General features: G+C 45.1%; 1 protein-coding gene and 1 non-coding gene across 2 annotated transcripts in view; one reads left to right on the top strand and one right to left on the bottom strand.

Annotated features, from left to right (window-relative positions):
* Positions 1–1,088: 1,088 nt before the first annotated feature.
* Trnat-ugu (transfer RNA threonine (anticodon UGU)) lies at positions 1,089–1,163 on the top strand. The gene has a single exon. It is a non-coding gene; the product is annotated as a tRNA-Thr (tRNA).
* An 11,942-nt stretch (positions 1,164–13,105) lies between these two features.
* LOC126424694 (luciferin sulfotransferase-like) overlaps positions 13,106–27,826 on the bottom strand; it is a 79,916-nt gene continuing 65,195 nt past the window's right edge. The window contains exon 3 of the mRNA XM_050087420.1: positions 13,106–13,417. Coding sequence (XP_049943377.1) covers positions 13,106–13,417 — 312 coding nt within the window. The remainder of the gene's footprint in view (positions 13,418–27,826) is intronic.

Genomic DNA, 27,826 nt, shown 5'->3' with positions numbered 1-27,826 from the left:
CCCCTGGAAATGTCTTACAATTTAAAACCTGGTTCCTAAATCTCTGTCTTACCATTATATAATCTATCTGAAACCTGTCAGTATCTCCAGGATTCTTCCATGTATACAACCTTCTTTTATGATTCTTGAACGAAGTGATAGCTATGATTACGTCACGCTCTGTGCAAAATTCTACCAGACGGCTTCCTCTTTCATTTCTTACCCCCAATCCATATTCACCTACTATGTTTGCTTCTCTCCCTTTTCCTACTCTCGCATTCCAGTCACCCGAGACTATTAATAATAATAATATAATAATAATAATATAGATATGACGGTAGTATCTGTTCCCGAAACAACAGTTACCGTGGATGACCATGCAGCTTTGCTAGAAATGAAATGATAATTAAATGGACACCCTAGCTAATTAAATGGACACAGGCGTTGATGTACTTCATTGGGGACATGTTGAAAATGTGTGCCCCGACTGGGACTCGAAACCGGGATCTCCTGCTTACATGGCAGACGCTCTATCCATCCGAGCCACCGCGGGCATAGAGGATAGTGCGTCTGCAGGGACTTATGCTTTGCACGCTCCCCGTCAGACCCACATTCCCAACATGTCCACACCACTACATTCGTAGTGCGCCTAATAGATGTTTGCCCATCATACACATTCATTACTCGTGGCAGATTAATCCACCAAGTCCCGTACGAGTTCGGGCATAGCGTGTGCGTTCGCACAAGAAGGTCAATGGCCGGGAAGCCATATTTTAACTATATATGACGGTAGTATCTGTTCATTTCTAGTATCTCTTCATTTCTAGCAAAGCAGCATGGTCATCCACGGTAACTGTTCCTTCGGGAACAGATACTACCGTCATATATAGTTAAAATATGGCTTCCCGGCCATTGACCTTCTTGTGCGAACGCACACGCTATGCCCGAACTCGTACGGGACTTGGTAGATTAATCTGCTACGAGTAATGAGTATGATGGGCAAACATCTATTAGGCGCACTACGAACGTAGTGGTGTGGACATGTTGGGAATGTGGATCTCACGGGGAGCGTGCAAGAGATAAGTCCCTGCAGACGCACTATCCTCTGTGCCCGCGGTGGCTCGGATGGATAGAGCGTCTGCCATGTAAGCAGGAGATCCCGGGTTCGAGTCCCGGTCGGGGCACACATTTTCAACATATCCCCAATGAAGTACACCAACGCCTGTTTGCAGCTAGAGTGTCCATTTAATTATCATTTCAATAATAATAATAATAGAATAATAACAGAATGAAAATAAATTTCGAGAGGTCCGGGGTGTGGCGCGAACGAGAAGCCGCCATCGGACGGCGGTTGCGAGAGGGAATTGAAAGGAGTGCTGTGTCGGGCCCACACGGGGTGTAGAGACCGACCCGGAGTCAACTGGCGGCTGCTGCCCTGGTCGGCTGCGACTGTCCTTCGCTGAAGTGGCCCGTGGAGCTGTGAAGTGGTCTCGTCTCTATTGACACCATTGTGTAGGCTGCCCGATGGGACCAGTTCCTGCGACTGAAAACGGTAGACCTTGCTGCGATAGGACAAACCTGAGTGTAACGACTGTTTATAATGTGGCGAGATGGATCTGACGAATCGAGCTTAATGCTTGGAACTGTCTAACAAGTTAAGTATGCTCAAGCATACGTTTGCATGTGACTTTGTGGTACAGTTTGGTCAGCCGAATTGCATTATCTAGTCGGTTAGTATTCACAACTTCAAACGCTCCCTTGTCGTGTGGTATTTGCTGTGATTACCCATTACACACATTGAACCTTATTGATGGAGATTGGAAGTAACTTGGTACAGCGCGGAGCGGCTGCACGGTTTGAGGCGCCATGTCACGGATTGCGCCCCCCCCCCTCTCCCCCCGCCAGAGGTTCGAGTCCTCCGTCAGGCGTGGGTATCTCTGTTGTTCTTAGCATACGTTAGTTTAAGTCAGGGAACGATGACCTCAGCAGTTTGGTCCCTTAGGAATTCAGAAACATTTGAATTGATTTTAAACTGGTACATTCATGTTTCATTCAGATCAGATAACGGAGTTTAACCTTGTGTCAATGCTCATATGCCAAGCGCCCCTTTAAGCAATATAAGCTTTCGGTGTGGACAACTGTTGGTTTTAGTGTACTACACCTCGGGTCCTGTAATTGGCCGCGTTTCCCTCCACGTTGTTGGGCAAGCAATTCAAGTTGTTTATGGCGGTCCAAGTGCTCTGAGGCTATCAGTTGATGGAGGAAGGAAACTGCACAATGCACTAACTGTATTTGCAATATTGCTGTGACAAAGGAGAACGGGTTGGCGCCTAGGACTTGGTTTCTTATGGACTAAGTTATGTACATAACAGCTATGTTAAGCCCTCATCTCGTGGTCGTGCGGTAGCGTTCTCGCTTCCCACGCCCGGGTTCCCGGGTTCGATTCCCGGCGGGGTCAGGGATTTTCTCTGCCTCGTGATGGCTGGGTGTTGTGTGCTGTCCTTAGGTTAGTTAGGTTTAAGTAGTTCTAAGTTCTAGGGGAATGATGACCGTAGATGTTAAGTCCCATAGTGCTCAGAGCCATTTGAACCATTTTTGAAGCTATGTTAAAGTTATTATGTTTAAAGGTTTGTTAAAGTGCCTCGCTTAATTTGCTTGCCACTTGGAAACTGAGCTGCGTAAGAGCGTGCCCAGCTGTATTTTCTTACATTCTCTGCGAGTGCACAAAATTCATTTAATCACTTTCTATTCTCTGTCAATTATTACTATCCAGTTACTGAATGTGGGTTTTACGATTTTAGCCAGTTATGTGTCTTGAGAAGTGATTGTCTCTGAAATGGAGTGACTAATGGCCTTATTTGTGTTGGCATTCTTGATGTTATAAATTTAATCAGTCATTTTCTTAAGGACGGTATTTGTAACCCTCAAGTTTTCGCACGAATTCGGGAACTTGCTAGTAGTTGCCTAAATAATGGCTAAATACATTATGTGATCAAAAGTACACGGACACCTGGCTGAAAATAACTTACAAGTTCGTGGCGCCCTCCATTGGTAATGCTGGAATTCAATACGGCGTTGACCGACCCTTAGTCTTGAAGACAGCTTCCACTCTCGCAGGCATACGTTCAATCAGGTGTTGGAAGATTTCTTGGAGATTGGCAGCCCATTCTGCACTGAGTGCTGCACTGGGGAGAGGTATCGATGTCAGTCGGTGAGGCCTGGCAATGAAGTCGGCGTTCCAAAACACCCCAGAGGTGTTCTATATCATTCAGGTCAGGACTCTGTGCAGGCCAGTCCATTACAGTCGTGTAACCACACCACCACAGCCCGTGTATTGCGAATAAGTGCTCGATCTTGTTGAAAGATGCAACCGCCATACCCGAATTGCTCTTCAACAGTGGGAAGCAAGAAGGTGCTTAAAACATCAGTGTAGGCCTGTGCTCTGATAGTGCCACGCAAAACAAGAAGGGGTGCAAGCCCCACACGATCACATCACAACACCACCGTCTCCGAATTTTACTGTTGGCACTACACACGCTGGCAGGTGATGTTCACCGGGCATTCGCCGTACCCACACTCTGCCATTATATCACTGCATTGTGTACCGTGATTCGTCGCTCCACACAATGTTTTTCCACTGTTCAATCGCCCAATGTTTGCGCTCCATACACCATGCGAAGCGTCTTTTGGCATTTACCGGCATGATGTGTGGCTTATGAGCAGCCGCTCGACCACGAAATCCAACTTTATTCACCTCCTACCTAACTGTCATAGTGCTTGCAGTGGATCCTGATGCAGTTTGCAATTCCTTTGTGATGGTCTGGATATATGTCTGCCTATTACACATTACGACCCTCTTCAACTGTCGGCGGTCTCTGTCAGTCAGCAGACGAGGACGGCCTGTATGCTTTTGCGCTGTACATGTTCTTTCACGTTTTCACTTTACTATCACACCGGAAACAGTGGATCTAGGGATATTTAGGAATGTGGAAATCTCGCGTACAGACAGGCGTATGACACAAGTCACATCCAATCACCTGACCACGTTCGAAGTCCGTGAGTTCCGCGGAGCGCCCCATTCTGCTCTCTCACTATGTCTAATGACCATTGAGGTCGCTGATATGGAGTACCTGGCAGTAGGTGGCAGCACATTGCACCTAATATGTAATGGAATGTAGTCGAATTAAGTCGGGCGATGCTGAGGGAATTAGATTACGAAATGAGACACTTAAAGTAGTAAAGGAGTTTTGCTATTTGGGGAGCAAACTAACTGATGATGGTAGAAGTAGAGAGGATATAAAATGTAGACTGGCAATGGCAAGGAAAGCGTTTCTGAAGAAGAGAAATTTGTTAACATCGAGTATAGATTTAAGTGTCAGGAGGTCGTTTCTGAAAGTATCTGTATGGAGTGTAGCCATGTATGGAAGTGAAACATGGACGATAAATAGTTTGGACAAAAAGAGAATAGAAGCTTTCGAAATGTGGTGCTACAGAAGAATGCTGAAGATTAGATGGGTAGATTACATAACTAATGAGGAAGTATTGAATAGGATTGGGGAGAAGAGAAGTTTGTGGCACAACTTGACCAGAAGAAGGGATCGGTTGGTAGGACATGTTCTGAGGCATCAAGGGATCACCAATTTAGCATGGAGAGCTGCATCAAACCAGTTTCAGGACTGAAGACCACAACAACAACATGTTTTCGGGGGTGTCCAGATACTTTACATCACATACTGTATGTAAAGAAAACATGTTACTTAAAATACCATTTTCTTGGTGTTTGTTAAAGTTTTTTATAATAGTGTTTTTAAGAAAATTTCTCTTTTTTCAAGAGATCAGTATTTTAAATATATCTGAGACTGTTGCAGCTGGGGTCTAAAAAAAATTCTTAAGATTTCATTATCATAAATTCATGCTACCTCAAATTAAGCTTGCCATTTGTTAAATAAATTTTCTCTTAAATTTTTTTTATGTTACTGTCGTTTGTTTTGTTAGCCGTGGGCTCCTGTTCCACACTGCAGCCCTTGTACTGGCCTTTACCTTCCCCCTGGTAAAGTTACATTAGGACAGAGGACATCCCTGACGTACCGTTGTTCTGCCAAGAGTTCCCTCACCCGCTACAAGCCCCACATTATGACGCAAATTGGGTGAGAATCCCGAAAAAAGTGGCCATAATTTTAAAAAAGTTCGGAGTTAATAAGTTTCGTTTGGTAGATTGGCTAGAGTAATATTGGAACTATTGAATCCCGGTTTTAGAAGCGACCAGCTGTTACCTTTGATGGTTGAATTTCGTTTACATAAAATATTTTTGCTCAACGAAATCAGACCGAAATTCTTTTAAATGGGAGCTATTCCAGAAAGTATTTGCTTACTTACGAATACTTCTTTCATTATTAATCATTAATTAACAACCGGTTTTTGATAATTACCTTCTTACCGGAATGCAAGCAAAAAAATGTGAGTGAAAGAAAGAGATAAGTTTTAGATTCCACGACATTCCGTTTCACGCCATTTCATTCCGCCCTTAAGTATGTACTATTATTGTCGTGAATCAGGCTTAATATCCAGATACTAGCGACAACTTCGACTTTGAGCCATTTTTAAGGCGAGAGTTGCAAAATACAGTTATTGAATCTGAGAAAATAGAATTAAAAATTTTACTAAAACACGAATATAACACATATGCAAACATAATAACACAACTTTTATTTTTATAACATTGCTAATAAGCTATTGCAAAATAAAATTATAATTACTAACTGTATAAATATGTTTTAAATAGATTAAAAATATGTAAAGTACTCTTTGCAAAACAAATTTATTGTTTCGTATCCACAAGCTTTTCCTTGATAAATTTAATTTTGTTAAATTATATTTTACTATCACACACTTCTTCTTTGCGGTAATAAATCTCCGAGGAAAGTGAAAACTTCGTCGACGGAAGCTGTCGCATGCCGGTACCTGCTGCAGAGGATTACAAGAATCAGATGCTGAGTATTATGAAGAGGATACAAATCTCGTTGAGGAAGAAGGATAAAAGGAAATGAAGATTAAGAACAAGAAGCAAAAGAGGAAGAAGATTAAGAAGACTTACACATCTGGCAGTTTTTGTTATTAAAATATATTTTCTGTAAAATAGACAGTAATCAAGACGGTGTTGTAATAAAGTTCACCATTAAAATTGTAAACGTTCGCCGAAAACATTTTTGTCCACTTCATTAATTCTTTACAGATTTCTTTCACCATACTGGGTCCGCCATTTTGAATTTTTCAGTTTTGACTTAATTCCCTCCAGTACTACTTTAGACATTAGTCGAGTCGATGCCATGTCGTGTTACAGCACTTCTGCGCGCTCGCAGGGACCTTACACAATAATAGGTAGGTGTACCACTTTCTCTGGCTCTTCAGTGTGGTTTGCTACCGTTGAGGAGGTTACACTTAAAAATTATCGAAAATGACCAATGTTATTGTTGTAGTCTTCAGTCCAGAGACTGGTATGATGCAGGTCTGTGCAAGCTTCTTCATCTCCAATTACCTCCTGCAACCTACATCCTTCTGAATCTGCTTAGTGTATTCATCTCTTGGTCTCCTTCTGCGATTTTTACCCTCCACGCTGCCCTCAAATACTAAATTCGTGATCCATTGATGCCTCAGAACGTGTTCTACCAACCGAACCCTTCTTCTAGTCAAGTTGTGCCACAAATTCCTATTCTCCCCAATTCTATTCAGTACCTCCTCATTAGTTACCCGATCCACCAATGTAATCTTCAGCATTCTTGTGTAGCAGCACATTTCGAAACTTCTATTTTCTTCTTGTCAAAACTATTTATCGTTCAGATTTCACTTCCATACATGGCTACACTCCATACAAATACTTCCAGAAAAGACTGCCTGACTCTTAAATCTATACTCGATGTCAAAAAATTTCTCTTCTTCATAAACGCTTTCTTTGCCATAGCCAGTCTACATTTTATAGCCTCTCTACTTCGACCATCATCAGTTGTTTTGCTCCCCTAATAGCAAAACTCATCTACTACTTTGTCTCATTTCCTAATCTAATTCCCTCAGCATCACCTCATTTAATTCGACTACATTCCATTATCCTCGTTTTGCTTTTGTTGACGTTCATCTTATATCCTCCTTTCAAGACACTGTCCATTCCGTTCAGCTGCTCTTCCAGGTCCTTTCTGTCTCAGAGAAAATTAAAATGTCATCGGCAATCCTCAAAGTTTTTATTTCTTCTCCTTGGATTTTAATTCCTACTACAAATTTTTCTTTTGTTTCCTTTACTGCTTGCACAATACACAGATTGAATAACATTGGGGATAAGCTTCTATTCTGTCTCACTCCCTTCCCAACCACTGCTTGCCTTTCCTGCCCGTCGACTCTTATAACTCCATCTGGTTTCTGTACAATTTGTAAATAGCCTTTCGCTCCCTGTATTTGACCCCTGCCACCTTCAGAATTTGAAACAAAATATTCCAGTCAACATTGTCAAAAGCTTTCTCTAAGTTTACAAATGCTACAAACGTAGGCTTGCCTTTCCTTAATTTATCTTCTAAGATAAGTTGTAGGGTCAATATTGCCTCACGTGTTCCAACATTTCTACGGAATCCAAACTGATCTTCCCTGAGGTCGGCTTCTCCCAGTTTTTCCATTCGTCTGTAAAGAATTCGTGTTAGCAATTTGCAACCGTGGCTTATTGAACTGATATAATTCTCACACCTGAAAATACCTGTTTTGTTTGGGATTTGAATTATTATATTCTTCTTCAAGTCGGAGGGTAGTTCGTCTGTCTCATTCATCTTGCACCGGATGGTAGAGCTTTGTCAGGGCTGGCTTTCCCAAGGCCATAAATAGTTCTAGTGGATTGTTGTCTACTGCCAGGGGCCAGTTTCGGTTTAGGTGTTTCAGTGTTCTGTCAAATTCTTCATGCAGTACCATAGCTCCCATTTCATCTTCATTTACGTCCTCTTCCATATCCATAATATTGCCCTCAAGTACATCGCCCTTGTACAGACCCTCTATATCCTCCCTCCACTTTTCTGCCAGCCGTTCTGTGCCTAAAAGTAATATTCATACAAGTGGTTCTCTTTTCTCCAAAGGTCTCTCTAACTTTCCTGAAAGCAGTATCTATCTTACCCCTAGTGGTATATGCCTCTAAATCCTTACATTTGTCCTCTAGCCATCCCTGTTTAGCCATTTCGCACTTCCTGTCAATGTCATTTTTGAGACGTTTGTATTCTTTTCTGTCTGCTTCATTTACTGCATTTTTATATTTTCTCCTTTCAACAGTTAAATTCAATATCTCTTCTGTTACCCAAGGATTTCTACTAGCCCTCGTCTTTTTACCTACTTGATCCTCTGCTGTCTTCACTATTTCATCTCTCAAAGCTACCTATTCTTCTTCTATTGCATTTATTTCCCCTATTCTTATCAATCTTCCCTTATGCTCTCTCTGAAACTCTGTACAACCTCTGGTTCTTTCAGTTTATCCAGGTCCCATCTCCTTAAATTCCCACCTTTTTCCAGTTTCTTCAGTTTTAATCTACAGTTCATAACCAATAGATTGTGGTGAGAGTCCACATCTGCTCCTGGAAATGTCTTACAGTTTAAAACCTGGTTCCGAAATCTCTGTCTTGCAATTATATAATCTATCTGAAACCTTCCTGTGTCTCCAGGCCTCTTCCACGTTTGATTCTTAAACCAAGTGTTAGCTATGATTAAGTTATGCTCTGTGCAAGATTCTACCAGGCTGCTTCCTCTTTTTCCTTACTCCCACTCTATATTCACCTACTACTTTTCCTTCTCTTCCTTTTCCTATTTTCGTATTCCAATCCTCCATGGCTATTAAAATTTCGTCTCCCTTCACTATCTGAATAATTTCTTTTATCTCGTCATATATTTTTCAATCTCTTCGTCATCTGCGGAGCTGGTTGGCATATAAACTTGAACTACTGTAGTAGGTGTGGCCTTCGTGTCTGTCTTGGCTACAATAATGCGCTCACTAAGCTGTGCGTAATAGCTTACCCTCGCTCCTATTTATTTATTCATTATTGAGCCTACTCCTGCATTACCCCTACCTGATATTTTATTTGTAACCCTGTATTCACCTGACCAATAGTCTTGTTCTTCATGCCACCGAACTTTACTAATTCCCACTATATCTAACATTAACCTATCCATTTCTCTTTTTAAATTTTCTAAGCGATTAAGGGATCTGACATTGCATGCTCCGATCCGTAGAACGCGTTTTGTTTCTCCTGATGACGACGTCCTCCCGAGTAGTCCCCGCCCGGAGATCCGAATGGGGGACTATTTTACCTCCGGAATATTTTACCCAAGAGGACGCCATCATCATTTAATCATACAGTAAAGCTGCATGCCTTCGGGAAAAATTACGGCTGTAGTTTCCCCTTGCTTTCAGCCGTTCGCAGTACCAGCACAGCAAGGCCGTTTTGGTTAATGTTACAAGGCCAGATCAGTCAATCATCCAGACTGCTGCCCCAGCTACTACTGAAAAGGCTGCTGCCCTTCTTCAGGAACCACACGTTTGTCTGACCTCTCAACAGATACCCCTCCGTTGTGTTTGCCCCTACGGTACGGCCATCTGTATCGCTGAGGCACGCAAGCCTCCCCACCAACGGCAAGGTCCATGGTTCATGGGGGAAATGACTAATATAACTATCTAACCCAAAACTACGTCACTATTCTGATTCATATATTTTGGCAACATAGTCCACGGAGAGCAGCGAACTTATACTATATTTAAAAATGAACAGTGGAGATCGCAATAACATTTCTTTAGTGACCGGTTTCGGTTTACCCACAAGCCGTCTTCAGAATTTTTGGGCTCCCTATGGCTGGTGCTGGCGGCTTCTCAGAATTTTCGTGATAGTTTTTTTATTACAGAGGTCAGCTAACCCTGTGACCAAGCATGCTGAGCTATCGTGCCGGCGACCACTGAGCCATCTGGGACAGAACGTTGTCGTAACTGAGCGGAGTATCTCGGCGCGCATCATGGCACACCCAAACTCCCACCGAGCGCCAGCTATCCTCAGTCATTGTCCATTTCCTCCATGCTCGCTACTGTGAGATTCACGCAGGAGATGGGACATACTTGTGCATCCACACTGAAGAAGGTGGACCCATTGCCCATCTAGGTTCGTCAGTTATCAGAATGTGTAGTGTCTGATCTTTTGGACTAACGATTGGAAATTTGTGGTAAGTTTTATGGGACCAAACTGCTGACGTAATCGGTCCCTAGGCTTACGCACTAATTATTATAACAAAATAACTGACGCCAAGGACAACACACACACCCATGCCGAAGGGAGGACTCGAACCTCCGATGGGGGAGCCGCGCGAACCATGGCAAGGTGTGCCTCAGACCGCACGGCACTAACTATTGAATTTTATTCTAAGATGTAAATGTATTTGGTAAATGTCTCAGTTTTGTGCCCTCAGTAATCAATCGTTTCTTACCTACTTGACGAAGTATTTTCGAACCCATGCTCATATGAACTTTTTGCCACATTTTGGTGACAAAAATTCGAGGGTTGTCCAGAAAGGAAGTTTCGATCGGTCGCTAAATGGAAACCACAGTGAAAACCAGAAAGGTTTATTTGCGACAGTTAGGTACACCTTCCACGTACTTATCTACATAGTCGCCGCTCAAACTTCGAGTTTTATCGCAGTGTTGTATCAACTTTCCAATATCCTCATCATAGAAAGCAGCCGCCTGTGCTTTCGGTCAGTTATCTGCACTGGTCTGCAGCTCGTTGTCTGTGGAAAAATTTTGTCTTCATAGCCAGCGGTTCTTGTGAGCAGAGATGAGACTCAGGGGGAGCCAATTACGGACTGTGTTGTGGGTGACCAAACACTTCTCATCGGAAACGCTGCAGGAGCGTCTTCATTGCCCCTGCAGTACCGAGCGAGGTGGCGCAGTGGTTAGCACACTGGACTCGCATTCGGGAGGACGACGGTTCAATCCCGTCTCCGGCCATCCTGATTTAGGTTTTCCGTGATTTCCCTAAATCGTTTCAGGCGAATGCCGAGATGGTTCCTTTGAAAGGGCACGGCCGATTTCCTTCCCAATCCTTCCCTAACCCGAGCTTGCGCTCCGTCTCTAATGACCTCGTTGTCGACGGGACGTTAAACACTAACCACCACCACCACCGCCCCTGCAGTGTGCAGCCGAGAACTGGCATGAGGAAGGGACCGCTCGACAGTTGTGTTATGTGGGCTGCATGCCACAGGCGAAATTTCTAACCAGGCCCTCTCGGCGGGAGACGCTATTCCCTACACATCTTTACGTGCTCACTGTTCACTCAAAACTGTAAAGTCCGACGCGACACGATCGACGGGCATACTACACTCATGCTCATAAATTAAGGATAATGCTAATACATGGTGAAACAACGCACTGGTGGGCGGTTTGCGTGTTTAAATCACCTCGACGTATGATCATGCGGCGCATTTGACCTGCGGTCGTCGCACGGTGGCGCTAGCAGCAGTCCACATACGCAGAGGTGTGTTGTTGCAAGTCAGAGTATGGTGCAGGGAGTAAGTGTGCAGTCGTTTTCAGATGTGCTAATGGTGACTGTGTGTTGAAATGGCTCAAAGAACACATACTGATAACGTTATGAGGGGTAGAATACTAGGGCGACTGGAGACTGGTCAAACACAGCAGGTCGTAGCACGCGCCCTCCGTGTGCCACAAAGTGTGATCTCAAGGTCACGGCAACGATTCCAGCAGACAGGAAATGTGTCCAGGCGCTACAGTACGGGACGCCCACAGACTACAACACCACAAGGAGACCGATATCTCACCATCGGTGCCTGCAGAGGGCCACGGAGTACTGCAGGTAGCCTTGCTTGGGACTTTACCGCTGCCACTGGAACAGTTGTCTCCAGACACACAGTCTACAATCGACTGAACAGACATGGTTTATTCGCCCGGAGCCCTGCAAGTTGCATTCCACTGAACTCACAGAAGATCCCGTAAAACCTAGTGTCGAGAACACAGTACATGCTCATTGGAACAGTGGTCCCAGGTTATGTTCACGGACGAGTCCAGGTATAGTCTGAACAGTGATTCTCGCCGGGTTTTCATCTGGCGTGAATCAGGAACCAGATACCAACCCCTTAATCTCCTTGAAAGGGACCTGTATGATGTTCATGGTTTGATGGTGTGGAGCGGGATTACGATTGGTGCCCCTGCATATCTTTGACAGAGGTACTGTAACAGGTCAGGTGTATCGGGACGTCGTTTTGCACCAGAATGTCCGTCTTTTCAGGGGTGAAGTGGGTCCCACTTTCCTCGTGATGGATGACAACGCATTGTCCCACCGAGCTGCCATCGTGGAGGAGTACCTTGAAACAGAAGATATCAGGCGAATGGAGTGGCCTACCTGTTCTCCAGACCTAAACCCCATCGAGCACATCTGCGATGCTCTCGGTCGACGTATCGCTGCACGTCTTCAAACCCCTACGACACTGCAGGAACTCAGACAGGCACTGGCGCAAGAGTGGGAAGCTGTACCCCAGCAGCTGCTCGACCACCTGATCCAGAGTATGCCAACCCATTGTGTGCATGGTGATCATATTCCACATTTATGTCGGGGTAAATGCACCGGAAACAGTGGCGTTTTGTAGCACATGTGTTTCGTGACGGTTTTCTCAACTTATCACCAATACCGTGGACTTACAAATCTGTGTCGTGTATGTTCCCTGTGTGCCTATGCTATTAGCGCCAGTTTCGTGTAGTGCCACGGTGTGTGGCACTACATTCTGCAATTATCCTTAATTTATGAGTATGAGTATGAGTATGAGTAGATACACTGCCCAACACATCTGTGCAAAGCTTTACCGGATTTTCCCTGTGGTTTCCATTTCACGACCGATCGGAACTTACTTTCTGGACAACCCTTGTAAATCCCTACAGTTTCTGACATGACTTTATACACCAGTAAATTCGCTCAACACTATCCTTTCTTTAGAGATTTTCTACAAAAGTGTGTTTAATAGCCAGCAGTGTGTATGCCCATCTACGTTGTACCGCTTAAATGGCGGAGTGCCCAGCGCTCCAGACGCTCCTGGAGAGAAGTGGGTGCCAGCCCAGCAGTCAGCGGGGCCCCGTGTAGCCACGGCCCTGGAGGCGCTGCTCGGTCCAGTGCTCCAGGCGTCGCTGAACGCCCTCGGAGAGCCGCTGCCCACCCTCGCCCACGACGCCGCGCCTCATGAAGGACCTTCCTGTGGAGGCAGCTGGCTCCAGCTGGTGCTCCTTGCGGATGTGCTCCACGGCGGAGCTGTTGTTGACGGCAGGGTTGTCTCGCATCCTGTCGAAGCTCAGATGGTCGACCAACTGGGCCACCATCTCTTCTGTGATCGGCTTCCCCAAAAAGGCAGCCGTTCTCCGTACCACCAATGCCAAGTCCTGTGGGTCAGACACACAGCTCAGTTACTCGTTTCTTATTCCAAGACTGTAGCTGTTTGCAGTGATGGTTCCTCCAAAATTTTACCAATGTGCTGCAATCCTATGGCCTGTCAAGAGTAATAATCGTAACTAAATGAAACATATTAATTTTGTGTATATGAACTGAACTAGTTTATTACATAAATTTCATAATCAGTCGTTTAACATTGCAAGAAATAAAACTCCGTCTGAACAGGCCTTGGAAGGCCCAACGGCTACCGACCGGCCGCCGTGTCATCCTCAGCCCACAGGCGTCACTGGATGCGGATATGGAGGGGCATGTGGTCAGCACACCGCTCTCCCGGCCGTATGTCAGTTTACGAGACCGGAGCTAATAATTCTCAATCAAGTAGCCCCTCAGTTTGCCTCACAAGGGCTGAGTGCACCCCGCATGCCATTAGCGCTCGACAGACCGGATGGTAACCCATCCAAGTGCTAACCCAGCACGACAGCGCTTAACTTCGGTGATCTGACGTTAATTGGTGTTACCATTGCGGCAAGGCCGTTGGCCTACGAGAAATAACGAAAATAAAAAAAAAGCATGGTAGCAGCAGGAATCGAAGCCGTGCCGATGATTTGCCAGTCGGCGCACTGCATCACTGTGCTATCGAACCAGCCCATAAATTGCTGCTGGAAAGTCGGTCGTACTCTACGTATAAATCTTTAAAAGAGCGATTTACCTTTTCCTATGGCCTATTCAGGCGAAATATTCTGGGAACTTGAAAGGCGTATCTACCTGCTTCTGCTCGTATAATCTGAGACAAATCTGTGAGCCTATAGCGCCTCTGTTGTTTCATTCGATTTGATATTGTTAGCTGGGATATCAATAACTATTCTCCTTTTCGTTGATGTACTATGCCTGGTAGCTGAAAAGATGGACTCTTTTGTGTTTTGATTTTCATGTTGCCCTCCCTTTTTCCTTCCCTCCGTATCGGTCCTGGTTTGTTGGAATGCATGAAGGTGAGTTCGGAGTACAGATACCGAGATCAGCACTGACGAGAGATAGTGACGGTAGAGTTTGTCGTAACTTAACACTCTGAGCGAATTCAGCAAAGGGAAGCTTGCGCCAAAGTTAAGGCAAGGTAGTGTCAGGTTGGTCATTACCAAGGAAAACCTAACCACTGAATTTGAACAGAGAGCTGTTGCCCATCTAGTTCCGCGATATTGAGCAGACTTTGGCTGGTTGGCGAACTATGTGGTCGTAGTTCGATGCAGCTCCCCACATTATGGTAAAATGAAGGTATTAGAACGTATTGTTTCCTCGCGCACAACTCTAATAACGTTCCTTTCGCAGTCAACTTAGTCATAAAAACTTTAAATGATGTTTTAACTATCATTAGTTTGGTGAGTTAGATGGCAAAACAAGAGAGTTCATATGCAGTTTGGACCATCAGCTCACTTTCTTATTTCGATTACAGGGTGTTTTCTAAATGTCTCGTTGGGTGTAAAATTTCATTCCGTTGCTGGAACACTGTATTACCGAGCGAGATGGAGCAGTGGTCAGCACACTGAACTCGCATTCCGGAGGACTACGGTTGAAACCCACGTCCGGCCGTCCTCATTTAGGTTTTCTGTGACTTCCTTAAACCGCTTCAAGTAAATGCCGGGATGGTCCCTTTGAAAGGGCACGGCCAACTTCCTTCCCCAACCTTCGCTAGTCCGATGGGATGGATGACCTCGCTTTTGGTCCCCTCTCCCAAATCAACCAACCAGCAGTGTATTTTTGTTTCATAACTTTAAGAATTCAGGAAATTGGAAATCTGTGGTAAGGACTATTGGACCAAACTGATTAGGTCATCGTTCCCTAGGCTTACACACTACTTTACTTAACTTAAACTATCTTACGCTAAAGTCAACACATACACCCATGACCGAGGGAGGATTCGAACCTAGGACGGGGAGAGCCACGCGAACTGTGAGAAGTCGCCTCAGACCGCACGGCTACCAATTTTTTTTCCCCAAATTTATGAAACTTCCATATCCCACTTTCTAATACTTTTGAGTGGGTGTATTGATACTAACTATGTCTTCTATTAGCACTACGGAAGTGGTTTATTAGTGCATGCGTACTCTCTATTTATTCAGCAGCTTTGCTGTATGTGAGTGAGCGGCTTCTTAGCCTCTCTGGAATCCTGCCAGAGTTGCCCGTCCCTAGCCACGTGGAGGCGGGCCGCTACTACTAGAGAAACCACTCCATTTATACTACTCTTTTATTCCTCCACCACCATGCTGATCTAACTACAACTACTAGCTACTATGAATCGAAGACGAAACTACTTAGTATTTACATATATACAATTGCGCATTAGATCTGAAGCGCATTTACTCTCTCCCAAGGTAGGCTCGCTGGGCCTCCCTTGAGATTTTCTTTACCAATTTTGCGAAATTTCTGAACAATTCGCTTTCTGTCAATATTTCGTTAATATTTCTTGTTTGTAGAAGCTGTCTCTCCACTGAGACAGCCTGTTCGTATATCGGGCACTCAAACACTGTGTGTTCTGGCGATCCTTCGTGGGCACCACAGTCACACTACGGTGTTGGCCTTTTTCCTATTTTATGCAGGTACGTGGGATAGGGACCGTGTCCTGTGAGGAAGTGAACTAGGCCCTGTGAGGGCTTCATTATCTTGTTCTTTAGTCTTCCCCTCACTGTGGGTAGAAACCCGTGGACTCTACGGCCTGTACTGGACCTATCCCATTCGTCCTGCCAAATGTCAAGCACTTTTCCACGGATGGCTTTGACGCTTACCAGAGGAGTGCCCATTATATTTTGCACCATGTCGGTGGTCTGTTTGCGCAGCCAGTAGAAGGCTGCGTGCTGCCTTATTATCAGGTCTAGTGGACATAGACCCATAATTACCAACAGTGCATCTGTTGGACTTGTGTTGAATGCTCCAATGCATCTCAACAGAACGTTCCTCTGTATTCGCTTGACAGCAGCGGCAGGCCGCACCAGAGCTAGCCTGTGGGCCCACACACTGGATGCGTGCCCTACTATTGGTGCCAATATACTGTTGTGATAGATATTTATTGCCTTTGACGGCAGATGAAATCATCTTTGTCCAATTGATATTATCTTATTGAACAGAGCTAAGGACTTTGTCGTTACTTGCTCAATATGCGGAATGAAACTCCAATTCTCATCTAGATATACCCCTACATAACGGGCATACCTCTGTCGCGACACTGCCTGGCCATTAATTCTGACTGTTGGGTCCCTATTTAACTTGCCTTTTAAGAGCATATATAGCGATTTTTGTGGTGCAATAGACATTTTAGTCTTCTCACACCAATCTGTTAACAGACCGATAGCCAGTCGTGATCGATCTAAAATTACAATGCGAATGTCACCTTCCACTAGAATTACGAGGTCATCCGTATAAGCAACGACGCCCAGAACTGCAGTCTCTCGCTGCAGGACGTTCAACAATAGTTCCATGCTGATGTCCCAGAAAATGGGACCACACACCGATCCCTGGGGACAACCACGGGATACGCTCTTAGTTACGACGGCTCCAGGAGCCGTTATTTTAGCGATTCTTCCATCACAGTAGGCCTCCAGACAGACATATAGCAGCTGCGGGCACCCAATCTCTCTTAGGCGAGAGAAGAGTGCCGGCCACCACAGGTTATCGAAGGCCCCTGAGATGTCTATCATTATGCCCAAAACATACCTCGATGTAGCTGAGTGAACAATTCGGCAAACCTCATTGATCGCATCCTGAGTGGAGCGATCCTTTCGGAATCCGAACTGCCTATCACTCATTCCGTGCAGAGTTCGGTGACTCAGGAGTCGGTCAGCCAGCAACTTCTCAAATGCCTTGCCCATTACATCCAGCAGACAGATAGGCCGATAGGATTTCGGCATCGTTGGATCTTTGTCTGGGCCTTTCCTGATGATTACAACTTCTGCAATTTTCCACCTTTGTGGATAATAGCCCGTCTGTAAACAGATGTTGTAAATATGACTTAATGCCGGGGCGACCAAGTGTGCGAGTTCCTGTAGGATCTCCACAGGGATCACATCAGGACCAGGTGCCTTCTTCCTTGCAAAGGTGTAGATGGTTGCTTCCACCTCCTCCGCAGAGAAAGGGCACACGTTTGTATCGTTAAGATACGGATTCGAGAGCGCCTGACGTACTTCCCTCTGCTCGTGCGAATCCTGGTCTTCGATGTCATCTGGCAGTAGTGTGTCCAACAGCAGTCTTGCTCTTTCTTCCCAATTCTTGGTCATGCCACCATCCCCAGCACGTAGTGTAGACAACATCATGGGCGATCTAATTTGTTCTCGAACGATTTTGTAAGGAACTCCCCAAGGGTCTGTGCCCAACTGATCGTTCACAAATCTTTCCCAGGAGAGGCGCCTTACACTGTCCAGCTGATCCTTATACCTCTGCTTCAGACGACGATAAATACTGTAAGTAGGCTGTTTATGTTTTCTTATTGGCAACGTTACGTAGCGCTCTGTATGAAAATCACTGGCTGTGCTGTGTGCAGTCTGTGGCTAGTTTGCATTGTTGTCTGCCATTGTAGTGTTGGGCAGCGGCAGCTGGATGTTAACAGCGCGTAGCGTTGCGCAGTTGGAGGTGAGCCGCCGGACTATATAAGAGAATGAGTTGCGATGAATTGGAAGAAACGCATTGAGAAGTTATACGAAAAAAGTACAGAAAGCAGGTATAGATAGGACCTTTTTGGAATAATGAAGAACGAAGGGAGATCTCCAAGAAGTAAAGAAAGTGTGTTCTTCCTGTCTTAACATGTTTATCTGATAAGACTTATGTTGTAGAATGTTTCTAATACTCAGCTACATGAACTATGATGAGGAATACTGTTATCCTCAAATATAATTTGCATTAATAATATGTTATGTACTTTGTAAAGATGTTAGACATTATTAGTTCTGTTCTGTTTTAATGCTCATGTGTGAAGTCGATGTTTCAATAATTATTCTGATCTTTTATGTATGTACTTATGTCAAAATTCCTGCAACACTGATGTATAATGTTATTTCGATTCTTTTGTAAAGCCCATATTACTACAAATGTTATCTGTACTATTATGTTCTTTAATGATGTATTTTGTACCTTTGTAATTGTATTTTCATGTTGTAAATTTATAATTGTATAGACACCAGTTCTTCAAATTAAGTTACATTTCACTGCACACGTTTCTGTTGGTCATAGTATATGGACAATATGTGAGAAGTAGGGACTGATAGTGTTTGCACGTGTGTTAATGATTCAGCAAGGGACTGGATAACAGCATTGCTGGTTCTAAGGACAATTCCAGAAACTTTGTGAGTGGACAAGTGGTGGTTTATGGACTTACTATATTGTCCGCAAGACTCTTCGATGGTGATTGTGCACCTGCACATTTGCAACAGATGGTTGCTGGCCGTCTCTACAAGGACTACAGTGGGTTTGCGTCTTTGCTGACTCACCAGCACCATTATTTCTACAAGGACTGCAGTGGGTCTGCGCCTCTGGTGGCCCACCAATACCGTAATCTCTACCAGGACTACAGTGGGTCTGCTCTGTGATGACCTACCAATACTCTTCAAAACTTCGATTGACTCTGCTGTGGGTTTGCTCTGTTGTGGCCGATTACTTGTCTGCATGTCAAGAGTCAGCACTGTCTTTCCATTGGAAGGACAACATTACTTCTTCAAGACTGCATGGAAATCCACTACTTCCGTGTGCATTTTCTTTTACTGCTCAGACTTTGAGACAAACACTGCTATTTTACTGTGATGAACGATCAGGACTGTCTTTATGGACTGTGAGAAAATTTTAGCTTTTGACCAACAGTGTATCAATAAGTGTGTGCATTTGATATCTTTGTTATTGTAATTATGAAAAATTTTATCAAATCATTATTGGCCACTGCCCAAAACAATTTGTAAAATTTTTTGTGGGGAGCATGGGGGCTATGTAAGTAGGCTGTTTATGTTTTCTTATTGGCAACGTTACCTAGCGCTCTGTATGAAAATCACTGGCTGTGCTGTGTGCAGTCTGTGGCTAGTTTGCATTGTTGTCTGCGATTGTAGTGTTGGGCAGCGGCAGCTGGATGTTAACAGCGCGTAGCGTTGCGCAGTTGGAGGTGAGCCGCCGGCAGTGATGGATGTGGGGAGAGAGATGGCGGACTTTTGAAATTTGTAAGACTGTCATGAACTGCTATATATAATATGACTATTAAGGTAAATATAGTGTTTGTTCTCTATTAAAATCTTTCATTTGCTAACTATGCCTATCAGTAGTTAGTGCCTTCCTTAGTTTGAATCTTTTATTTAGCTGGCAGTAGTGGCGCTCGCTGTATTGCAGTAGTTCGAGCAACGAAGATTTTTGTGAGGTAAGTGATTTGTGAAACGTATAGGTTAATATTAGACAGGGCCATTCTTTTGTAGGGATTATTGAAAGTCAGATTGCGTTGCGCTAAAAAATATTGTGTGTCAGTTAAAGCACAGTCTTGTATAATTCCTCAAAAAGGGGACGTTTCAATACCCAAGTGGTGTTGCCGTTCGTCATGGGCAAAGCTTCTTTGGTAGTTACTTCGCGCCCTTCTGACCGACCGTTTAAGCACAGTCAATTCAGGGGTCCACGGGGTGGTCTCCCTGCAGATGTATCTCGCTATTCGAGGTACAGACAGTGTGATGGCTCCTCCACAGCTTCATCAATGTTTCCTATGTCCTCTCCAAACTCTGGAGGACTGAACATCTGCACGAGTCCGTCCCAGTCTGTCCGAGCATAATTAAACCGTTCCACTGACTCGCCTGGCACATACGCGACGGTTGTCGCTATTTCAGATGTTATGCAGTTGTGATCACTGACAGTCAAGTGTTCTCTTACTTGCCAGTTACGGACGTGGGGTGCTGCCCTCTCGCTTGCAAGTGTGACATCAATATTTGACGACGCTCCCGCCCTCCCTGAGTAGGTTGCGGGGTACCCAGGCAAGTTTAGCACATGCATGTGCATTTCCATTATCAAATCAACAAGCTGCGCACCCCTACCGTCCTGTACATCACTGTGCCAGAGTGGGGACTTAGCATTGGCATCTAGAGCTACAATTATAGCCTGCCCAGCTAAAGCTCTTAGTATCCAATTCAACTGATCAAGATAAATCTTGATGTCATGTCTGAATTGGCAGTAGACGTTTACAACGTACATACTGTAAGACAGCAAATTAAGTTGTACAGCTATAATATGCTCAGTACAGAATTGATTTAATATCGTAGTTTTAATAGTTTTGTTCAATACTATAATTGCACTCATCGGGTTCCCACCCGAGGAAACCACCTGTGCTGTTGCGGGAAAACCAGGGACTCGACCCGCACAGGAGTTCGGTTCTTGCATCAATAGAACATCTATTCCTTCTTGTTCCGCTACTTTCCTTAGCTCATGTGAAACCATCTGGCTGCGCATTGCATTGACTTGTACCACTTTAAACATCGCTGTAGTCTGTTCATTGCATAAGTCTATCTAAGAACATTCGGTGGGTTGGACAATCTTTAGGTCCACCACACTTACGGCCTCGTCTTCTGCATGGTACACATACTGCTGCTGTCCTAATAAGGACAGCCTTTCTTAATAGGGGAGACGGGGAGAGCCACGCGAACTGTGAGAAGTCGCCTCGGACCGCACGGCTACCCCGTGCGACAAGAATTTCAGGCTCATCTTTGCACTTATGACTTGGTCATATGCTGGCGATACTTGCTGCTAACTTGCTTAGTTACGCTGAAATTTCAGTCTAGTGTGTTTCAAATTGTGCTACAGCACATCTAGGAATGGTAGAAGTAGAAAAGGACAAGAAACTGACATTTTCAGATGTGTTGGTCACAAGGGGTGGCGAAAACCTGGGACACAGCGTGTATCGAAAACCGACACACACGGACCGAGACCTGCACAAATTATCAAACCACCACCCGAGCCAGAAAAAAGGCATGATTAACACGCTCGTAACGCGAGCAGGACGAATATGTGAGCCGCAGCAGCTCAGACGCGACATGCAACACCTGGAAAGTGTTCTGAGGAGCAATGGGTACTTTTTTTTTCACTAGCTGCTTATATTTTATGACCCACCGTCTAATTTCTTATGGTGGGTCGCATGTTGCCACTTAGCCGCTGTGACTGGGTCCGGGGTCGAGAGTGACTGAAAGTAACACCACCCCGGCTCCCGTCCCCACTCACACCGTTGCCCGTGTCCAGCCACGTGGAGGCGGGCCCTGTTTGTTTACATCCATTTTATATCTTTTTTTGTGTGCAGCATTAGAAAAACTTATAACTAATACAAAATCAAGTAAGATATTAATAAACAAAACGAAATTAAATATTTAGAAAGAAAGAAGGAAGAGAACTGAATAGAGAAGGGATAGGTATAATATTGCCCGTCACCTGGTTGTGGGCGGCGGCCCGGGTCTTGGAATGACCCTCAAGACGCTGGCCGTCGCTCACCATGCCTTTAACATCTACCATCCTAAAAACTAACTTAAGTAGAAGAGATTAGGGTACGTTAAAGCTAGAGACTAGGACTAAGACCTCCATGTCCTCCCTGCTAAACCATTTACGATATACGAGGGGCGTTCAGAAAGTAAGCTCCGATCGGTCGCGAAATGGAAACGACTATGAAAATCCGATAAAGCTTTGCACAGATGTGTTGGGTAGTGTCTCTAGTATAACCCCAGTTAGCATCACGTCGCTCTTCTCATTTCTGAGCTCGCAGTGAGTGCGTAAAGATGTCTAGAAAATAGTGTCTGCCGCCAAGTACGAGGGCCTGGTGAGAAATTTCGCCTGAAGCTATGCAGCTAACATTACATAACTGTCGTGCTGTTTCGTCTTCACGACAATTCTCAGCCGCATTCTGCAGGGGCAATGAAGATGCTCCCGCATCGTTTTCAAATGGAAATGTTAGATTACCCACAATACAGTCCGCAATTGTCTCCCCCTGAGTTTCATCTCTGGTTACATGAACCGCTGTCTTTGAAGACAACATTTTGGCACAGACAACGAGGTGTAGGCCAGCGTGGAGAATTGGCGGAAAGCACTGGCGGCTGCCTTCTATGATGAGGCTATTGAAAAGTTGGTACAACGCTATGACAAAAGACTAAGTCAGAACGGCGACTACGTAGAAAAGTAGCTGAAAGGTGTAGCTAATTGTTACAAATAAAACATTTCTGATGTTCACTGTGGTTTCAATTTGGCAATCAATCGGAGCTTACTTTCTGAACAGGCCTCGTACAATAGAGAGGTAACTGATTTTGTGCTTGGCACAAAGTTGCTAATTAAAGGGTACTTGTGGTAAAAGTAATAAGGTAATGACGCTAACGGTTTGTGTTGAGCCTACAAGGCTCCTAGTGGAGTACATCAGGGGCAAGCACCTCCCGGTCCCGCCGACAACACGACCTGAACGGTGGTTTTCCCCGATCTACCTTAGGTATCCGTAGGGGGTGGGCTCAAAAGAGAGGAACCACAATTAAGATCCTTCCATCCAGGACGTGCGCCGCCTCCTACCAGGGGGCGTAGATCCCTTGAAGAGGTGCCTAACTTTAAGCTTCAGATCAGAAAAAAATGGTTCAAATGGCTCTGAGCACTATGGGACTCAACTGCTGTGGTCGTAAGTCCCCTAGAACTTAGAACTACTTAAACCTAACTAACCTAAAGACATCACACACATCCATGCCCGAGGCAGGATTCGAACCTGCGACCGTAGCGGTCGCGCGGTTCCAGACTGGAGCGCCCAGAACCGCTCGGCCACTCTGGCCGGCTCAGATCAGAAGTTATTAGTGTAGTGGAGGTTGAGGTATAGGCTGTGTAGGTTGGTTGTACAAACAGTTCACGCTGAGCCAATGAGACTTACAATGATACGTGGTGTGGCAGTTAGCACCTTCCGGCTCCGCCAGCAACACAGCCTGAACGGTGGTTTTCCCCGATCTACCATAGGTATCCGTCGGGTTCGGCTCAAAAGAGAGGGACCACAATTAAGATCCTTCCACCCAGACTGTGCGCTGCCTCTTAACGGAAGGCGTAGGTCCCTTGAAGAGGTACCCAGCTTTAAGCTCTTATTAGACATGGAGATGCTGTTAACTATTTACATATAAGGTGCAATCTGTTTTTAGGATTGTGTGTGACTTGTGCACCTCTTGTCGGTTGTTCCACTCTGTTCTTTGAATTTGACTTGGATGACACTATGGATCATCCGCGCTGGACGCTTCAATATCTGTGTTGGTGCCCTGGTCTGTATCTGTTTCTTCTTCATCATTCGTGGTGCTAATCATATCTGTGTCCCCTGGGCATCGTGACGTCTGTTTGGACCGACTTGCCTTCGGTAGGGTCTGTTGCGCAAGTATTCTATTTGTTGGATCTTCGAGATTTCGTCCGTTAGTTTGTTGAGTTCAGTCCACCTTTCCTGGTCGCGTATTATGGCATATAGTTCGTTCTGTGTGTTCAGGCGATTTATGTGTACTGTGTGTCTTATGTTCGTGCGTTGTCCGCAGAAGAAGACAGTATGTTCAGGGGAACCTTCTTCCCCGCATGTGCATCTATTAGTCTGCTGCAGACTCACGCGGTACAGGCGCGTGGGATAAGGTTGGTTGGTTGTTTCGGGGAAGGAGACCAGACAGCGAGGTCATCGGTCTCATCGGATTAGGGAAGGACGGGGAAGGAAGTCGGCCGTGCCCTTTGAGGGGAACCATCCCGGCATTTGTCCGGAGCGATTTAGGGAAATCACAGAAAACCTAAATCAGGATGGCCGGACGCGGGATTGAACCGTCGTCCTCCCGAATGCGAGTGGGATAAGGGACATGTCCTGTGATGAAATGTACCATACCGCGGCTGGGATGTTTTAGTTTTAGTCTTTCCCGGATGTCAGGGAAGAAGTTGTATACACGGCGGCCCTTATCGCTGTTGGCCCGCTCGCTCTGCCAGGTATCCACTCGCCATGCTCTGAGTTGGCGTGTTGTCTCAAACGGTACACCAGTGATCTGCCGAACCTGGTCTGTTCTCACCATCCTAAGCCAGTACATTGTTGCGCGGTACCTGATGGTGATATCTATGGAGAAGATTCCCATGACGACACATAGTGCGTCATTTGATGTTGTGTTGAATGCCCCTGTTAGTCGAAGTAGAACACTTCTTTGGCCTCGACGTACAATGGTTCTGTTGGTTGAGAGATTTAACCTGTGGGCCCACGTACTGGCAGCAAAGCATAGTACTGACTCGAAGAGAGTGCAATGGTATGTTCGTGTCACTGACAGGGGTAGTCTGAATTGTTCCGAATTTAGCCTAGCCAGTTTGTGTAGTATCTTTTCCGCTTTGTTTGTGCATATTCGCATGTGTTCGTGGAAGTTCAATCGTTCATCAATGTGTACTCCTAGATAGCTTGTGACTGCTAGTCTTTTTATGTAGTCTTTTTATGTTTGTGTCCCCGATTTTAACTATTGGGTTCCTGCGCAGGATACCCTTTAGCAATGTATAAGTTGTTTTGTTTCCTGCTATCTTAAATTTATTATCTGTGCACCATTGGGTTATTGTCCTAAGTGTTCCATTGGCTCTTTCTTCTAGCTGGGCACGGTTGTTTGGTGAAACTACGACGAGTAGATCATCAGCATAAGCGACAACTCCATCTGTCAGGATGTGCTCCTCTAGTAACTGTAGGAGCGGTTCTATAACTATGTCCCAGAAGATGGGGCCGCAGATCGACCCTTGTGGACAGCCTCTTGTAATTCGTTTAATCACTTTCTGGTTGTCCATTTGCCAAACGACCGTTCTGTCTCTGCAGTAGTCCATGAAACTAGTATACAGAGACTCCGGTACCTGCAGGTGTCTGAGCCTCTTGAACAAGGCCGGCCACCAGAGGTTGTCGAAGGCACCTGAGTGTGTATTTGGACGGTGTGTCGTGTACTATTTGGAGTGCTCTGTTAATTGCGTCATCTATAGATTTCCCTTCCCTGAAGCCGTATTGGTGTGGTGTCAGTCCCCGTAGTGTTCGGTGTGCTTGTAGTCTTTTGCAGAGTAGTTTTTCTTGTACTTTACCGAGTGTATTGATAAGGCAAATTGGTCTGTATGACTTGGGGTCTGATGGGTCTTTGTCTGGAGCCTTTTTGATGATAACCGCCTTCGAGGTCTTCCACACTGCAGGCGCACGGCCCAGCCTTAATGCATCGTTTAACAACGTTGTGAGAAACGGGGTGATCTGCGGTGCAATTTGTTTCAGTACCTCAGAGTGGATACCATCCGGTCCAGGCGCCTTTTTGTTTTTGAGTTCTGAGATCGCTGTCGCCACTTCTTCCTGCGCAAATGGACAGGTGACGGTTGGTGTGGTGTATACTGTGTCTACTTCGCGTCTCAGTGTTGCCTGTTGTGGTGTGTCTGTGTCTGCGATGTCGTCGGGCAGGAGTTTGCTCAGCAGGAACTCCGCTGTGCGTCTCCAGCCCTTAGTCATCTCACCATCCTCCTGTCGCAGTGTTCCCAGAACCAGTGGGCTCTTAATTTTCTCTGTCACGATTTTGTATGGTTCCCCCCAAATGTTTAGTTGTGTTTGTGCTGCTACATGGCTGTTCCAATGGTCTTTCCTGGTTTTATTCAGCTCAAGTTTATATTTGTCCTTGGCAAGCCGGTAGTCGTGTAGTCGTAATTGTCTTTCTCCATCTGAAATTGCTCGTTGGTAAAGCTTACGTTTACGTTTTGAGTCTTGTTTGAGTCGTGTTAATTGTTTAGTCCAGGGAATATTTTGGTGTTTTGTCATTCTTTGTGTGGGTATGCAGGTGTTCTGTGTGTGTGTGATGATGGGTACTCCACAAGTTACGTTACAAATGCAACAGAGCCAAACACTCAGCGAAGCGACAAATCAGAAAGACAAATGTCGGGTACATCCTTTCTGCCATACATTCTGAGCCGTGCGCGGCTCGCGTTCATGCCGTTTGTTCTTTGGCATTTTGTCACATCAAGTGGCGTCTTGTTTCTTCCTTACTTACTGGCGTAACGAAGTTGTTGGCTTGCCTCCTTGAGTGGCAGCAGCAGCGATTATCGAGACTAGTACTGTCGTACTATCTTTGGTGTGACCGCTAGCATTTTTGCGTGGTGGTGGTGGTATGTGTGGTGGTCAGTCAGTTGGGACGGAGCAGCGAGGAAGTCTCTGCGGCGCAAAGCCAGGCCGGGACCGCTGGAGGATCGTGAGGCGCCAGCTGCGAGAGCGACGAAGTTCGTTGCCCACCGAAACTGGACGCTGAAGTCGAGCGATCAGTTAACCTGTTATGAAACCCCAACTACTGCGACATCTCTTCGTTCATTTGCGGGTTGTTGCTCCCTGGGCCGTTTGGGCTAGCAGCGACGTATGATGTGTTGGAGTTGGTGAAATCTTGCAGCCGTCTTCCTATATTGTGATTAATTATTAAACTGCCTGTTACTTGTTAGTGAAGCGCCTTTAATGCCCCAGTTACCTGCCCTGGTCGTTAGCGTAGTTTTCTGGTAGTGTGCCTTTTCCTCGTCGGGCTGATGCTGTCCGGCACGGCGTGTAGTTCGACAGTCTTTTAATTTGTTTGGTTCATATTTTGCTTAGAGTGGTTATTGTTTCCTTGGCTGTTTTTAGACGCCAATTTATGAAGATGTAGTGCTATTCGTATCCTTGTCCTCGGCCAATATTTTGCATCGTTGTGCCATTAGTCGGATGAAAGGGAATTGGTTACATCATTGGTCAGTCCTTGGGCCGTCCGTAGTTTGGGTTGCCATCCCATTATTTAACTTCAACTCTTGGCTGCCTGTTCACCTCACCTTACGTTTGAGCTATCTTCTCAGGCCGACCCTTGGAACACTTCTGAACACCACTTATTCTGTTTGTTTTAGATTGTGATTTTCGTTTTAGTTTGAAGTGTTGTGTGAGGCCTTCGGCCGTGTATTAATTCAGTTCTTTTTAAATTTTACGTAAAAGCCTTCAGCCATGTTAAATTCATTTTAATTTAAAAAAAATTTTTTGTTTAAAAAATATTTTTTCCTTAAAATTTGTTCTATCTGAAATAGTTTGTAATCCAGGCCCTAGGCCGTTAGTTGTTCGATCTTTTATGTGTGGCCTTCAGACGAGGATATACGTGAACCCCTTTTAATAAGACCTTCAGCCCTGTGTATTCTTTAAAGGAGAATTTTTTATAAGAAGGAAGGGGTTTATTTTAAATTGCTTGTCTGACTTGGTGTTCAGGCCTTCAGCCGTTGTTTCAAATTTGTTTGTGGCCTTCAGCCGTGCAATAAGTTAATATTTCATTAATTAGGCTGTGCTGTTGTAAGTTTAAAAAGAAATTTCTTGGTTAGAAAAAATTGTTTGTTAATGTTTTTTAATTATAGTTATTCTTCAAACGTGTAGTGTAGGTCTTCATCTGATAATTGCTTTC

The sequence above is a fragment of the Schistocerca serialis genome, chromosome 10, assembly GCF_023864345.2.
Source record: "Schistocerca serialis cubense isolate TAMUIC-IGC-003099 chromosome 10, iqSchSeri2.2, whole genome shotgun sequence".
Taxonomy (NCBI): Eukaryota; Metazoa; Arthropoda; class Insecta; order Orthoptera; family Acrididae; genus Schistocerca; species Schistocerca serialis.
Note: the sequence above shows the minus strand (reverse complement) of the source record. Positions and strands in the feature narration are given on the sequence as shown.